Genomic DNA, 18,460 nt, shown 5'->3' on the forward strand with positions numbered 1-18,460 from the left:
AAAGGGGGTACACGAGGTCGTAAAAACATCGTACGTAATATAATTATAGATCTGGCTGTAAGAGCCCATGACCGCACTTTTTAGCTTCTCCCTTTTTTTATTATTTGCGTAATTAAGTCGACAGTAACATCATAGGATAGTGCAATTGAAAATACAGTGTTCTGTGTCGTCTATGACGCCACAATATTTGCACAAATCATTTGTAGTCTTCTTTATTCTATACGTATAAGACCTAAAGAAGGCGTGGCCGGTTAGCAATTGTGTATAATAATTTAGCCTTCTGAACCTACATTTGGGATTAACGTTTTGGTCCATTAAGCCTTCGCCGTTTGTGCCTCCTATTAATTTTGCCATATTTGGAGCATATGTGATCTTATTTCGGATTTTATTTCTGGTAGATGATCGTTTTCCCTGTTATATAGAGTTTCTCTTTCTTGAGTTATGAGGTTATGAGGCATAATTTTTAATAATGTAGCGGTTCTCTCTTCTGCCCTATGGACTTCTTTCGTCAGGTGCTTGGTAAATCTTAAACCTGTGTCTAGTTGGATGCCCAGATATTTAGTACAATACATAGGCTCTATCCTTGTACTACCTATTACAAAATTTAGGTTTGGGCGGGCTCTAAGGCTTTTAAAATCATAAATATTTGTTTTTTCTGTTGCCAACTCTAGATCTTGTTTTACCATCCATCTGTTGACTTTTCTGCAGCTTCTGTTCACTAGCATTTTTAACTCAAAGTTGTTGAGTTAGAAAACCTAGCGCATACAATTTCGATTTTGAGTTTTGGCAACAAATGTGAGGCATTTGAAATATACCCAAAAAACGCTGAATTTAAACTTTGACATTACAAACGATCTAAAACGTTTAAAACTGCTTCTTTTCTATTGTGGTTCAGTTTGCATTGGAAAAGCAAAATAAAACATGCTGTAAATAATATCTTCTAGAGAACTTAAATTTTAAAAGAGAAGTTTTACAATACAATACAAAAAATAGTAAAAAGTAAAGACCATGTACAATAAACATCAAAACAACAACAAAGACATAATTAAACAGTAAAAATTTGTACATTAAAACAGTATATCAAATCACAAAAGGTAAAAAAATATCACATACCTATTTAGATTAGACTTTTAGTTGCTGCCTTTTGAAAATATTAATGTTTGGACAGAATTGATCCAATAGGAGGTCATTGCAAGAGCTGAGCATTCTCTACAAGGGAAAATAACGAGCATAATCAGTCCTATGAAAAAGAATATAAAAGGGTGTAGTGTCTCGAGTTCTGTGTATTGTGTTTAAGTACACATTGGCTAAAAACAGGAGAAAATTAATAACGTCGTTTAGAATTTCAAACAAAAATAACATATCAGCTCCCAACCTACTGTTCTTCAGTGTAGCAATGTTAAATTGACACATTTATTACAGAATAATCTATGAAGTAATTTTCAGTATTTCTTATATTAATATGTGCATTAAAAGCTAAAGTTCTGAATCTAAAGAAGCGTATTGGTTGTAAACTGGATTTTGCTTACAACCCTTAATTTTCAAAATATAATATTTCCTTTTTTTATTAAATTCACTCCACCCTGTATGCCTAGACGACTTAAATATTCCTCCTACCAATAAAACTCCATCGATAATTAAAACCTGTTACAAAAAGACCAGTTTCCCGACCACATCGGCGACCGTCCCAAGAAAAAAGCCTGTTAGAAACTCTAGCGGAAAAAGCATGGTTTTCTAATTTAAAAATTTGTGATTCTTGGTATTTGCGACTCTCACAGTTTGTGCTACCATTTTCACTGCTCTCATCACTCTCAAGTGTTCACAACAAGAAAACAAATTTGTCACCGCGATTGCGAAATAAACAACTTGTGTAACCACGTATATCATATTGTACCTACCTGTTTCTGTTACATATAGTACGTAGAGACATAGAAGCTTGTAGCAAGTGACTCGTATTCTTTACGTACAACATATACAAACATATAATACAGTCCACTCAACAACCTCAGAGAATAAAGGCGGTATAAGTAGAAGATCAAAAGCACGCGGAATTACTTCCATCTCAAACGCCGGCATTTTCTCCACGTATAAATAGCGCACATGTCGTACGGCCGTAGCGTCCTCCTGGTTTTCAGGGGTTTCTGGACGATCTACAACCGCCGCTCTCGAAGAGGATCTCAAGTTTCGAGAGTCCATCTTCGTATTTAAGAAGTTGATTGAGATACCGGCCGCTACGGGCAAGAAGTTCCGCCGAGCCTTTGTGGTAGGTGAGGAGACACCGGCAATCAGAATTCTCTAACAGTTCGAGCTTTCTTACAGACAAAATATTCTTACACTGAATTAATATGTATTAGAATTCTGATGCGTGGTGTATAACTCAAGTTCCACAAAGATGTCGGCCTTCTCGCTTCGTGTAGCCGCGTTCCCTCTCCTCGAGAGAGGTACAAGAATGCCGGCAATGTCGACTCTTCCTGCTGCCAGTCGCTTCGTATAACTACCTTTTTGTTAACAGTAATTCATATAGTTACTATTTACATAAGGTTTTGGAGACGAAGTGGTATTGCAGCTCAACCTGATCGGAAAAGCAATTACAAGTCCCCGTCGGGGCTTTTATTCGCTCTTTACCGTGACAGGCCCAAATAACGCTGTGGTCAGTTTCGGTCGACACGATTTGAGATAGTTATAAGACCAATGTCTTTTCTATCTCAGAAAGTCGTGTTCTACTGTCAGGAAGCGTTTTGTAGTCGACACGCCGGTTCTCGTACACTTGATGATTTAACTTCTAAATTGGATAACAATTATTAGGTATTATTCTTCAATTTTTTGGACGTCTTCGACGATAGCAGGATATTGGTTAATTAATAAAACTCAAAGGTAGCTTGGTAGCGCACCGAACCAACAAGGTCTTACGGGGCTATAAGTATATATAGTAATATTATAGTAGTGTATGACGACTGGATCCCGTTCGGAAGATGTGCTGCTCTTTTATACACATCGTGTTTGAGAATTTTCAGCACACTTCCGCCGAGAGGCCAATGATAGCGCAGTTAATAACGAGCGCTGTGGTTGGCCGGCCAAAGTAACAATCTTTGTCGTGATTGGTTACCTTGGCGACAAACATTTTCGATAAGCACCATCAGTTAACTTTCAGTCAGAAAGAGAACTCAGACCTTTGTTGCGTCACCTTTATTATTAGTCGCAACAAAACGTCAGGAAGAAGTAATCTAAACCATGGCCTATAACTCAGAAATGCTATATATTTTTTACAAAACACCATAAATATACATGTGTACTACTACTCAAGTTTTGAGGTTGAGTGAAGCTAACTTTTAAGTAAATCTTACGTTTGACTGATAAAATCGTATGTATACCCTTCAGATAGATATTTTGAAGATACATTTCATAACCATTGGTTTTTTTTATTTCCAGAAATTATGATTCTTGCCGATTGCTTATTCATAGAACCAGATCCAGAAGAGTTCATTGCTGAGCATACATTTCTAATAATTCTGCAACACACAGATGCTGAGTCCCAAGAAAGCAACATTCTTTTCCATGGTAAAATAAGTCAATTACAAGGACAAGTTTAAATATGAGTGTTACGCTTGCACATGCTTAAATATTTAGTTGTAGGTTTACTGTTTTTAATTATATACTAAAATTTTTATAACATACTCAAATACTTTTAGTGTCTGCCATTTGTATGCCTTATAGACCTTAAAATATGTTAATATATGTTAACTATCGATATTAACATTTGAATTTGTTCTTATTTTTTACCTACTTGAAGATATATCATTCTTAATCTTTTCATAGTCACGAGATTATTCGCTGTGCAAGTACTTGGAGGAGATACGAGAAACGATCGTGAGCGTGCAGCGGTGAAATCTTGCAACTTTGTTAGCATATTTCATAAGTAGTTATTGAAGAAAATGGGATTTCGCAAATGCTGCGTTATTAATTTTAAAAATACCACAAAAATTAGTAAATTCAAGTTCTATCGGTTTCGAACTTCTAAGCACAAATTAATGCAACAAGAAAAATGGTTTTATATCATAATAAAGCAGAAGTAAGTAATATAACCCAAATTCTGCATTTTTATGCTCGATTTCGTAATAAGTTTGACGTGAACATTAAATTAAAGTTCACTTTAAGTGTAAATTTCAATAATAGAAAGTTCACTTTAAATGTGAATTGTGAATAGGTGTAAATTTTAATAATGATCATGTTGGTTCAAGCTTGTTTAATTTAGTCTAAAATTAACATTAGTTAAAGTGTGCTTTAGGTTGTCATTATGAAATCAGGCTTTAATGCCGCTCTAAAATATTGATATGGTATGCAATTATTAATTGTATTGTACAGTGGATATGATAGTTGGTTGAAAAGGTATTTTATGATTTATTTTCTGGAATCCAGTTTTTATTATTGCATTCATATTAATAGTAATACTGCAATTTAATAATTAATTTTATTTACTACATACAATGTTTACCTTTTAGTAACCTCATAACCTCAACCTTAAATGTCAAATAATGAAGTCTAAACGTAAATAATATACTTAAGAATTTTTACAGTTAAAAATTAATGCAAAGTTTTTTAAAGTTAATTATTGATATATATTAAAATAATTATTGTATTAAATAAACTTAAATAAACAAGTTTAAGTCATTTTATTTGCAGCTAATATAAGACTAAAATATTAACAGTGCTAACACCTTCGCTGATTTATGTCGCCAGATGTCGCTCTTCAGAACTTGCACATAGCGAATAAGAAATCATGGCATGAGTTTCCGCTTAAGGCAGAGATAAACAAAAATTTCCTTAATATTAAACTGCGGTAACTGAACGTATAAATTAATACAGTCTTACAATTTTACTAAGGATGCTTTTTTTTAAATTAGTAGTTAGCTGTTTTCAAAAAATAGCAGGCCAATTTGTCATATATGTAGGAATACAATACTCTATATCGTCGGTATACTGCGAAAACCAGGTAAATGTCTATATAACGAAGTTTTTAAAGTTTAGTTTTTTATTTTGAATTAAGCATACAACTTGTTTGTGATATTCGGTATCCTAGTGGGAGATGCTTATATCAGAAATGATATTTTATCGTTAGTTTGAAAAAGTTAAAACGATTAGCTGATTAAACCTAAATTTAAGGTGGAAATGCTATCACTTACCTGGTTTTACCTCTAAATTTAAATAAATCTGTTACTCTTCACACATTCTCTAAACACATTTAAAACAACTAAAATAAACCAAATATAATATTTCGCAGTTTTGTGATCGGGATATGAGACTTTTACTAGACAATAGCAATGTTTTTAAGGTATTAATCAATAATTATAACATTTAATTGGTTGTACCCGAACATTTTACTAACAGCTGTTTGTAGTTATAGATATTATTTATATGAATGATACGCAGTTTTATAGAAAAATCAAATTTATTTGGAACATGTTATAGGTACATGAAAAATTATTACTATGCGGATTCCTCGTCCGATTCGTCACTGAAAGCAGGCTTTGGCAAGATGCTAATTGCTGGCAAAGTTTTATCATAAAGTTGCTTAAATTATTTAAGCAGGCTTATGTTAGTTGATAACTCGGCTTGCTTTTTTCTTGTTGACTGCCGTGCATTAACAATAAGGAAATAGTTGAAGATTGTTGACATGTTATAATTAAAATAGATTGTGTTTGTGTCTCTCCTTTTATGAATCTCATTCTTTTTATCTTTAACTACATTATGTTTTCGCCGTTTTGGTCGTTTGTCCGGTTGTTAGTTAAAGTGTGTGACACATTTTTTAAATCATAAAAGTCGTAGCATTTAAATTCTTTACATTTGTATGGTTCTTTAGGTACATACATTTGTATCACTCTACCTTGATATTTTTAATTCCCCTTACATTTTGAAAAACAGACAAGTAATCTGGCATGCCATGTACCTGTAGTTTCGATGCTCCTATGCATAGAGTCAACTTCCATGTAGGAATGTCCCGACCCTAAAAATTTGTGTTCAATAATATTTACATGAGGTTAAAGTTTAGTGACGTTTCAATTTCCACTTCGGAAATCGTTCCGGAAATTTTTGAGAACGATTTCCGAAGTGGAAATTAAAACGTCAATAAACTTACTTTAACCTTTAATTGTGTCTTATTCCCATTTAAATAGTAATTAATTTAAAATGATACAAGAACATAGCTTCAGAACAATACATTTTGATAAGTACGAGTAGTGGAGTATATTGCTTCCTATTTCAGAAATTCCTCGTCCACCGTTAATTTCTGACCAGGCTAAACAGTAAACTGCATTTGGTAATGCGGCTTCAAATACACAAAAATTGTAGACGCATAATTTTCGGGGATAACCTAGTTATCCAGTCAATCCACTTGGAATCTGTAGTAGTATAAAGTAATTGAAACACAATTCCGTTGTTCATTAAATCTTTTCTTATCATTTTGTTTTTTGAGATTGCATACTTCTTTTCTTTTCCGATATTCTGTAACTGTTTTCTAAATCAGTTGGATTAGGCCTATTATATTTATTACAAACTAAACAATGATCTTTTTTTGGATAAAAAAGCGTTAGAAAATCCGCTCAGAGTCATTTATACACTGTGTGTCAGCCAAATGGAATAAATTAGCTAATAAATAAATGAGAAAGTATTCGAAAAAACAGTCGAACAGCTCGATTAGTATTTATAGTTGCGCATTTTTTTCCATAAAAACTTTTTATATGGGATATATCAGATAACGGTGGCCAATACCAACTTGCTTATTTTAAATAGAACACCCTGTATATTAATTAATTTTTAGATTCCTCAGATCATTTTAGACATTTTTTAAATACAATGTCCTATACCTATCTTTGACTGTTTCGGAAATATTAAGTAAAATGAAAAAATTCACATTTAGAAAAGAAAATTATCTATTTGCCGAAAGTCGCTACAACATATTTAAAAACTTCTAAATAATACAACTCTAAACAATAATGTCAATGTAGGAGATGTTCAAAATGCTCCCCACGAACGTCTTGGCAACACCCTAACCGTGAATAGAAATTTCTTCTAACGTTACTCAACATCTCAGATGTGATCGATCTAATCGCAAGCGTTTTTCGGGTTCGTAAGTCAGCTAAGTCAGTGGGTTTAGTTTTGTATACAATACTTTTCACATATCCTCATAAGAAAAAGTCTAATGGCGTCAAATCGGGGAATCGTGGTGGCCATTCCATCGATGCTCACCTCCCTATCCACACAGGAAATATTTGGTTGAGGTATTGCCGGACATGGATTTGGTAGTGGGGTGGTGCTCCATCTTGTTGAAACCATATCATATTCGCTGGAACTTATGGGTTTCCTGGATCATTATACAAGTTGGCCAACGTTGGCACTACATTATTTTGGAGGAATGCTAAAAAATTGTCGCCATTCAAATTGCCATCTATAAAAAAGGGACCAATTTTGCCGATTAGCATGACCGTGACGAGTAAAGGTGCACTCATCAGAAAACAAAACATTTTCTAATTTGATCACATTGCTGTCTAACATTTCCATCATTTGTTCACAAAAATACGTTCTTCTGTCAAAATCATCTTCCATGGGCTCCTAAGTGTGTATAATTTTATAGGGATGCATTTTGTTTTCTTATAATATTCGAATAACCGATGAATAGCTAATATCGAGTACTGTGGCTGCTTTTCGAACAGATGTACGTGGGTGTTCCTCAAACTCAAGCATAACAGCCAATTTGGAATTCTCAGTTATTGCATTGGCAGTTTCTTTTTTTTTACCTTCCTAACATGGCCCAGCTCGTGGAATTGCTTCTCTATTTTACTAATTGTCCCTTGAGATATGTGTGGCAAATCAGGAAATGCTTGGTAAAATAAACGAACTACTTCCATTTGCGTCCGTGTCTTATCTCCATAGCCAATCATCTGTATAATTGTAATTTTATGCATTTCTGTTAAATGAACCATTTTTCTGGCTTGGGTTAATGAAATTCAAACGACTATAGCACTAACAACTACTTCTGACATGGAACAATAAAACATTGGCGTTTTAAACCAAAGTAAACAATTTTTTTGTTTTTTTAACATATCAATAAAAAGGAATGCTTAAATAGTTTTTGCTTACTTTATCAATACCAAGACCTAAATGGGCAAGAAGTATTAAGACAGTGGTTGCGACTTTCGACAAATAAATAATTCTTTTCTAAATGTGAGTTTTTGGATTTTACTTAATATTTCCGAAACAGTCAAAGGTATAGGACATTGTTTTTAAAAAATGTCTAAAATGATCTGAGGAATCTAAAAATTAATTAATATACAGGGTGTTCTATTTAAAATAAGCAAGTTGGTATTGGCCACCGTTATCTGATACACCCCGTATAAAAAGTTTTTATGGAAAAAATGCGCAACTATAAATACTAATCGACGTGTTCGACCCTTTTTTCGAATACTCCCTCCTATATTTATTAGGTAATTTATTCCATTTGGCTGACACACAGTGTATAAAGTTGATACATTTTTCTTATACTCACTTTTTTGTTCAAATATCTACGGTTCTAACTATGGCGAATATAATGGGAAAATAGTTGGAAATGGAAATGATCCATGGTTGGAAAATATTACGATTTTTCGGTTTTTATTGCATGTTTTATTTATTATTCTCACCTACCTGTATCTCTTGACCATTCAAAGAAAAGTAACACTTTTTGGAAATGCACATGTTTTTTTTTAACTTCGACGAAATGCAACCGCTCTCTTTGGTGACTCCGTTTTAATACCTGCAATAAGAAAATTATTCTGGTCTATATATTCTAAGTTCAATAACCACGACATAGTCTTTGTCTGTAATCTTCGCTGAAGTAACTGGCACATTTGTAAAAAGACTCGGAACAATTAACTGCTTTTAGCAATTTTGCCGGTCTATCCTTCTTTTGAAGTTATACTTCTATACGCGCGCTCCACGCTGGAAATTTGTATGGGAGTGAATCTGTGAAATCATTACATATGTAAGATAATGAGTAAGAGAGAGACAGAAGATATATTTTCTCTCTCTTCCTCTCTCGAATATAAAAATGTTCCTTTTGTATATATAATTTAATATTATATATATTATATAAAGATATATATACATATAATATTATACATATAATAAAATATTTATTAATATTATTATTTATGTGATATGTTTTGTATTATTTATTAAATGTTCATAATTATATTAGTCTTTTGTATTTCAAAATAATAATCTCAATAAATCACTGTATGATCCAGAACTGTCAATTTTGAAATATATTTGTGTTGTGTCCTCGGTAGTATAGTAGTCAGTATCCCCGCCTGTCACGCGGGAGACCGGGGTTCGATTCCCAGTCGGGGAGGACTTTTTTATTAATATTATTACATTATTGTCATTTTTAAATACTTATGGATATTGCATTTTAATTTGTATTGTATTATTATATGGAATTATGTTACACTGTATTGTAGTGTATTTTTTTTATGTATATTATTGTCATTTTTAAAGACATGAATATTGCAGTTTAATTTGTATTGTATTATTATATTAATAACAAAATAAACAATGAATTTTACTGCAGAGTATGTGTAAAAAAATTTTTGCATTCAACTCCTTTCATACATATATGCATTTTCATCAAAATATTGATTCAATCCTTCATTGTTAGTAAATTGTTATTAATTCTGTTTCTCTTTCTGCTGTCTTACCTATAGAATTACATATGTAATGATTGTGCAGATTGACTCCCAAATAAATTTGTAACGGCAAATGCGTGTATAGAAGTGTAACTTCCACCGGCAGTCCCACTGGACTGCCACGCCCGTTTTTTTTTTATCTCGTGAAGCAAACCCTCAGCACGCCTTCTTTTTGCGACATTTCTTACCCAATCTTTTGAGTTATCTTTTCGTCAACGTTTTAGTGGACGAACATCTTTCCATACTTTGTCAAGAAGTAGATTTAATATCCAACTAACAGTTTTATTAAGGTCATTTATGGTTTTAGCTTAGTAATCATTTCTAAATTTTAACTCGACCCGTTTTCAAGTAGAATGAAGTAAGTGTACTTAAAGATTTTTACTAGTCGATGTGAATAAGAAATTTTAGTAAATTATACATGTAAAATGACTTATCACATTTTTACTGAATATGGTTTACAGAAGTAGAACTATATTTTTGTCCGGCACAATAATATATGTGGGCTTACTTTGTTTTACATGCAACAGAACTTTAATTGTATGGAATTAATTAGCGATATATTGTTTTATTTGAAAAAGAAGTTGTTAGGTGTAACTTATTTGTTTATTATAAAAAAAGGATCTGCTCAACGGTAAGTCGTATCATTTATTAGGTTTTACCTGTATGTAAAAAGTTGAGAATTTTGGTATACCTAACTCAATAATAAATTTGTCACTTACCTGATTTTCGCAGATATTCGATATTCTTAAATATTTTACATATTTTATATTATGAATTTTACGAACGCTTGTGCACTCGAAGCACGGGATTTAATAAAATGTAAAACAGAACAACTTTTTTAGAAACCTTACTAAAAGTTAAACAAGTAACTAGTGATATAACATATATATTTCACTATTATATCTGTGTCTAGTCTTTGGATTTCTGGGAGTATTTCATTTTGTTTCGTTGCGTTTCATATTATATACTTGAACGTTGAATATATTCATATTCAACGTTCCTATTCTCATAGTCCTTTTTCTTCCCCTAAGTCTTATATATTTGTCTCCGTCCAAATCACAAATATGTTTGTTGCATAATAATTTTTCCGAGTGTCGGGTAGCAGGCCCGGCGCCTCAACCCCCTATTCTTCGGAGGACCATTGTTCCTGCTCGTTAATAAAAATCATTTCCATATTCAATCTATAAGTCGTTATCGGTAAATCCATCCAGGGACTGAGGATCCATACTGGGAGGGAAATGATAGGTTTAGATATGGACTCAAGGTAGGACAATGTCCGTATATGGTATTAGGAGATAAACAAAGGCACGCGTAGGCAGGGGCGCATCCCTGAAGTAGATCTGTCATCTCTATTAAGCAATGCCTATATCTACTATACATCCGTGGAAAACAGTTAAAACTTCTTTTTTGAAATTATTTTTGACTCTAAACGGTAACATTTCGATAGGATATTTAATTTTGAACAACTTTTCTATAGAATATATGTACGAAAATTGCATAGAATTCACCCAAATGCACCCTAGTGCATACGGACAAATTCACCCCTTTTTTAAAAACGCATCCCTTTAAATGGTAGCACTCCGCGGTTTTTCATATTTGGGAATCTATTGACCATATGAAACAATAAAACTCCTTTAATGTTGTAGTTCCTTTTAGCCCATTTTTTTTTTAACATAAAACAGCCTTTATTAACAGCTTTTATTTTATTTTCAATCCGTACGTATAAAAATTCAAGAACGAAATTATAATTTTTTATATACTTATAATCTTTTAAAGGTGTTAATTAAAATTTTTAATGTCATGTATGTTTTAGTGTTTGAGCTTATTTAATTTTTTGCCTTTTCCATACATAAACAGTTTTGTAGCGTTATATCGAATATTCATTTTTTTTTAGTTATGGGCATAGCTGTTGGAGGCTGCATTTTGGTCCGTGATCCGGAACTGTTTATTGCTGATCATTCATTTGTGATTTTGTTACAAAATACAGCTCAGAACTTTACCATATTTGCAGCAAAAATTGAAAATCCAAATATATTTTGACATTTTTAAAATAATGACAAATATAAATACAGACGTTCACTGGTCCTATTTTGTGAAGTTCAAAATTAATTATTTAAATGAAATAAAGAAATATGAGTTTTATTAAAATATGTATCATAATTATTCCTTTTTTTTTGTTAGTTAAAACCTTTATGGTTAAATAGACAGAATGTATAGTAGTTAGAAAGATCCTAATCATCGTCATGGAAGAATCACAGTGGATAAAAATATTATCGGGAAGTAACTCAAGAAAGCAAATTCAGAATTGAATAGACGAGACAGATATTTTTAAAGCTGAAAAAGTATTAACAAAAGAGATATCAAATTGCTACTCAGTTTGCACTCCGTCTGACGTTTAGTATTATTTTATACTGTATTAAGTTGAAACACTAACTCATGTCACTGGTAAGAGACTAAAAGTTTTGGGAATATGGACCTACATTGAAATGTCAAAAATGCCCGTATAAAATTCTGGTATTCAGCATCAGAAAAATAAATGAGTAAGTATTAAGCAAATTAATAAAAGAACATAATTTTGTTAACATCACCAAGAAGAGAAAATTATAATAGTTCTGGCACGTTTTAAAAATTAAAGAGTGTTGTCTGAGCCGCCGACGAGTGAACATCGTAAGCGTTCATCATCGAATATATCGTTTAAAAACTTGTGTAGTGTGCCCGATGTGGTTTTTATACGATAAGAACAATTAATACCTTTTTATCAGAAAGTGATTTAAAACTTTATCATATTAAAAACAGTTAATACAAATATTTGCATTGAGTTCATTAAAAATTAAATTGTCAGTTAACACCAACAATTGACGTGCAGCTTATGTGTGCATGAGCAGCACAGGAAATACCATTAAACCAACTGTTCCTTCCACAACAATGTCACAACAAGATTCAACAATTCGCAACAAACAAGATACATCAAACAACAACATTTCTACAATGTCATATGTAACAGCAGCAAAAACAACACCGAAAACAACCTACCCAAAGAAAGAACAAGCAATCATACTCCATGCCGAAGACAGCCTCAAATTATTTGATTACGTAAAAGCAATTGGTGATATTATCGAACCCAAGAACATCTGCTTCGCCTCCAGAATCTCCAACAATAGGGTTTGTATATATTTAACTAATAAAACATAGTAGATGAACTTGTAAAATCTCATCCTACCATACAAATCGGCTCCCTAATTTTAAACATACGTAAACTCGTTTCTCCTACAAAGAGAATCTTAATATCCAATGTCTCCCCGTGTATCCCACATGAAATTATCGAAACTGCTGTTAAAAGCCTAGGCCTAAAAATTGCTTCTCCAGTATCATTTCTTAAAGCAGGCATTCCGGGAGAGGAATTCTCACATATTCTTAGCTTTAGGAGACAAGTTTATGTGTTCCCTCTTGTGCTCTCTTTCGAAGATAATGAAAACCGCATCTTCCTTTCTACTGACAAAATGGAATGTTTCGTCTGTAAAAGATCAGGGCATGTCGCTTCAAATTGCACAAATCCACCAGAAAGTACCTCTTCTGACCAGACAATTGTTTCACCTCCTTTAAGAGCCGAATCCACATCTACTGACAAAAGCCCAGAAACCAACACTGTACCTTTCACACTAACAGAGATATCTCCTCCAGTCAATAATGTACCACTTACATCCTCAAATAACAACTCCTCATTAGAACAACCAAGTCAACATATGACAGATACACAAACACATTATAAACGCACACACTCAGAACTTTCTTCTCCTAGCGATATAACTAGCATAACTGAAGAATCTACTCATAGTGAACAAACTAATATCCATGCTGGATTTTCCAAACCACAAATCAAGAAAAAACTTAAACGGTCAAATTGTGACTCAACTCTATCCGAAATGGCAAAAACAATCATACGCGAACTTTATAAAGAAACCCCACAGATATTCATAATCCCAGCAGAAAACATAATTGCTCTTCTTGAAAACTGTTACGGTAGTAGCGATCCATACGCAGAAGCATTAAAATTTACACCAGACATCAAATCACTCATTTCTACGTTATACCAAATATACCCAACCTTAATGAGAAATCAACTAAAAATAGATTAACTCGTCTTATAAAAAAATTTAAGGACAAAACCGAACTCTTAATGGGTGATTCTACAAAATTATCCAATCTTGACTTTTCACACGAAATAACTTATGATGAGTACATCTCTGACACATCTCAAAACTCACAGACGTCTCAAAAATCTTCTTATTTAACAAATTCATAATTATTCAATGGAATTGCGATGTAAACATGAATGTAAATTGTTTGCAACTAATAATTGAAAACAAACGTGGTCGAAATACAAAAAAAAATATTAAGGCTAAAACATGTAAATCAATGGTAAAGGAACTTGCCCAAACCACCGAATAAATAACAATCAGAATGCCCACTCTCAGATGCCGCCTTTGAAGTGTATCAGCACGCGATCGCCATATTTTAAACGGAAACAGACTCGAATTGAGAAATTTGTGACACGCTACGACAGAACTGTAGTTTAAGTTTTTAGAAATTAATAATTTAGTAAATTTGAAATAATTTAATCTATTCTTCAACTAAAAGAACGAATAAAATAGTGCATAATATGTCTATGGTTGCTGTAAATAAATTAAACCGGGTTAATTTTTCTATGCACAACAGATAAAATTTCACTGAACAGCACTGGTTCAGTCTAAAACATGGCCGATTCCGTCTACGCGAGAGATGCACGTACTTATCTTGAGAAGCAGAGTGGGCATTCTGATTGTTTATTATTCTGTGTCCAAACCCAGGCCCCATTCCTAAAGCGGGCCCCTAGGTTGATAAATATGTAAGGTACAGTTGCAAAGCGGCAACACTGTTAAACATTAAGATTCTTGTGAGACCAATGCACGGCCGACCATTTTAGTCGCTGCCGTAAGTCGTTTGAGATATATTCAGTGAATAGATAAGCTAAATCTTGTTTTGGAAAGTGTTGCCGAGATTTAATATTATATTGGTAAGTGCTTTAATCATTATATTATTTAAAAGAGGACATTACAAGCTACTAATTCAAGGTGCAACATTTGACTTTACTTGATGTTAAAATAAGAAATTTAATATTTAAATTTTAGTTAAGCGTTGCTTAATCCGGACCCTCCAAAATGTTCTAATGTAGGCCCCCCTTTTTTGTATTCTATAATTTGAAATTAACAGATAATATTTTGCAGATATCTTGCCGAAAACCAAGACATTGAGATCATGGTCCTCTTCGGACATGTCAAGAGCAATTGACGCTCTCCGAAAAAAGACAATGGGCTTAAAAAAAGCCAGTAAAATGTATAATGTCAAGAACAACTCTGCAACGATTGGCCAAAGAAAAATATGGAAATCCCTTAGATGTAACTCTAACAAAAGTTGGTATGCCACCGGTTGTTTGCAAACAACTTGCGGATGAACTAGTTCATTATTATTTAGCTATGGAAGCATCATTCTTTGGCCTGACTCGAACAGATTTACGAAGGATGGCTGTACAATTTGCTGAAAGAAATCACGTTCAGCACCCTTTCAAACATGAAATGGCTAGGCAAGCCTTTTTAAAAATGACAGAAAAAGAAGTTATCAGAACTAAAATCAACTGGAACGTCTTTTGCGAGACCTTTAGGATTCACTAAAGTAAATACAGATAGTTTTTTCAATCTTCTAGAGGACGTTTATGATAAAGAAAAATTCACACCTGATAGAATTTTCATTGTAGATGAAGGTGATATATCTATCGTACAGTCAAAAGTGGGTAAAGTAATTGATTTGCGTGGAAAACGGCCAGTTGATGCACTGGCATCTGCTTAACTTGGATTTCTCATTAAAATCGTTGCCTGTATGAATGCAACCGGAATCTTCGTTCCACTTTAGTCATTTTTCCACGAAAGAATTTGAACGATCAACTGAAAAGAAAGCTCCTCCGGGAATCATATTTGCTGCTCATCCGTCATTATGGATACAAGCAAATCAGTTTACAATGTGGTTCCAACACTATAATATTTGTAAAAACCTTCGAAAGAGAATCATGTCCCTCTCTTCTTAGACGGACATTTCAGTTAGACTCAAAATATTGATTTAGTCGATTTGGCCAGACAAAACTATGTTTCAACTGTATCACTCCCACCCGACTGATCACACAAAATACAACCACTTGACAGGATATTCGTGGGACCTCTAAAAGTCATATATAGCGAAAAAATTCGACAATGGTTATGACATAGTAACCGGCTTGTTAGTGCTTATGATGTAATGGAGCTTTTTGGGGGAGCCTACATTAAATACCAGAAGGCTGAGATAGCTATCAATGATAGAGTTACTGGAAATTTTGCTATTAAACGTTATTAACCGAAAGATATTCACGGAATATGAGTACGTTGTGGAGGCACGTAAGAATCAACAGCTTGCTCCAAATTCTACCATTTCTCACGAACTAGACGAGCAGAGAGAGTCAATTCCCGGTAACACTTAATTGAATGGTGTTGAAATTTACCTGGCTGTACCATTAACATTAAGAGCATCTGATTTAGTTGTTCCGCCAGTCATCTGAATCCTGTTAAGCTAACTTATCATCCTTAGAGAAACAAAACTCTACCCAGAGCCAACCTCATAATGAACATAGAGCAAAGCAAAATTCTTTCCATACAAGCCCATTTCGTATCAACCCAATACCAAAAAGTAAGAAAAAAGCTTCTACTAGGGGATGTAAAGTAACCAGTTCAGCACTTATACCTTATTCTTCTTACAAATCGCAATTAGAAGAAGAGGAAGCTAAGAAAAATCTTAAGTTCAAGGAAGAATCTAGCTCCGGTGAAGACTCTAACGACACCATATCCTCAGATTCTTCTGACTTAGAAATTCCACTACGTCTCAAAGAGGATGCGGAGTGTTTGTTTTGCTGTGTTAAACGTTCAGATGACTGTAAAGGGAGTGTTGGGTTAAATGCCTTATGTGTTCCCTCTGGGCTTACGTTGAGTGTGAAGAGCTAGAAGAAGATAACTACATATGCGACTATTGTCATACTTGACAGTAAGTATTATATTTTGAATTTAAAATTAAAATTTTGTTCATTTAAATTGTTAGTGTTATTATTTTTAAATTTTTCTTAAAATTTTCTCTAATATTTTTTTTAGAGGCTCACATTAGGAAATATTTCTCAAACTCACAAAAATAAAATGTTCGAGAAAAAAAATTTTCACGCCCACAAAACGTAATAAAAAAATGGGCAATACTCAGTTTAGGGCACTCTACATAACCAAATATATTTTCCTCAAGGCACCGCGTCACAGTGTTGCCGTATTTATTTTAGTAAAATATGTATATGAATGTTAGAGATATAAAGTTACTTTTACGAAATAATAATTTGTGTTATGAGAAGCTCTATTTCTCTTATATATATGGTAATTTGATTAATACTATTAATTTTTTATATCCTTTTGATCAATTTTATTGTATATGCATTTAATTATTATCTTTAATTTAATTAAAATTATGATTTTTTATATAATTTCAATGCATTTTTATATTATGTGAGAGTATAAAAAAACTGGAGACTTGGCAACTCTGGCACCATTTAAGTGTATGTTAAATGTCATATAAAAGCTTGGTTATGTAGAGTGCCCTAAACTGAGTATTCGCCAAAAAAATTTAATAAAATAGACGCCTATGTAGAACATAGTAAGATATAATTATATTGCAAAATGTTTCATTTTTTTTTTTTTTTTTTTTTCAAATTTGAATTTTGTTCAATTCAAAAAGCCTCCGAGACTCGATGGGATATCACCAGAAGCGGTGTAACGCCTTGGCAGTTTGGAGCCGACGTAACTTTTGGAACACATGAATGCACTGCTTGAAACTCGGCAATTTCCGGCAAATTGGAAGATATCGAGGCTCGTGCTACATGTTTGCCTTCTGCTATATTGATAATGATAATGAATAGGTGTTTGGGAGTCTTAGCTTCTATTTATTGTTAACTTTTATTTAATATTTTTGGAAAAACACTAGAAGGTAAAACGTCTGGAAATAATTCCCAATTAGTAATTTCTAATACGAATGGTATTATTAATAATGGTACTGGGAAGGTGTTTGGGATAAAAACATCGACCTTTTCCACGATGCCCGAAGACAGACACTGGTAACATATATTGAAATTACCTATTATTTTTCAAATTCCAATTTCAACTCTCCAAATACGCTATGCCCGACCACGAAGTATTTGCGCTACGGGAAGATCCTATCTTGTTTCAGATTCGCGCTATTTAAAAAAAGATTTAATAAACAAAAATTATATCGATTTATTCCTTAATATTACTGTAAGCGGAACGCTTACAATCAGGTACTGTAGTCCATGTCACATTATATTTCTTATTTAACATGCATTATGGTCCTGAAGCTATTTTCTTGTAGCATGTTTTCATTTAATCTTTTTACATGGGAATAAATCACAATGAATTATAATAAACACTGTAAGAAAATAATATTTATGGACCAAACTAATTTCCCAAGCAATTTTATTTCAGGATTTTTTGAAAACTATTTCCGGATTGGAAATCAAAACGTCAAACTAAACAAAAAATCTAATTTTTATTACAATTAATTGTGTTTATTGCCGTATACTAGTACTCATACTAGTGAAAAAGGTAAGTATAATAAAACACTAACAGTGGAAAACA

At 33.0% G+C, this 18,460-nt stretch overlaps 1 protein-coding gene across 5 annotated transcripts in view; it reads left to right on the plus strand.

The window, feature by feature from the left end:
* The window catches only part of LOC140431103 (leukocyte elastase inhibitor-like), a 228,099-nt gene extending 216,328 nt beyond the window's left edge, over positions 1 to 11,771 (plus strand). For 4 of the 5 annotated variants that reach the window (XM_072519022.1, XM_072519154.1, XM_072519150.1 and 1 more), the window contains exons 4-5: positions 3,430 to 3,558; positions 11,611 to 11,771. In XM_072519022.1, the coding sequence (XP_072375123.1) occupies positions 3,430 to 3,558; positions 11,611 to 11,756 (275 nt within the window). In that variant the 3' untranslated portion in view covers positions 11,757 to 11,771. The remainder of the gene's footprint in view (positions 1 to 3,429; positions 3,559 to 11,610) is intronic. The other variant, XM_072519127.1, reaches the window with a different exon arrangement.
* Positions 11,772 to 18,460: the final 6,689 nt, after the last annotated feature.

This window comes from Diabrotica undecimpunctata, chromosome 1 (assembly GCF_040954645.1).
Source record: "Diabrotica undecimpunctata isolate CICGRU chromosome 1, icDiaUnde3, whole genome shotgun sequence".
Lineage (NCBI taxonomy): Eukaryota > Metazoa > Arthropoda > Insecta > Coleoptera > Chrysomelidae > Diabrotica > Diabrotica undecimpunctata.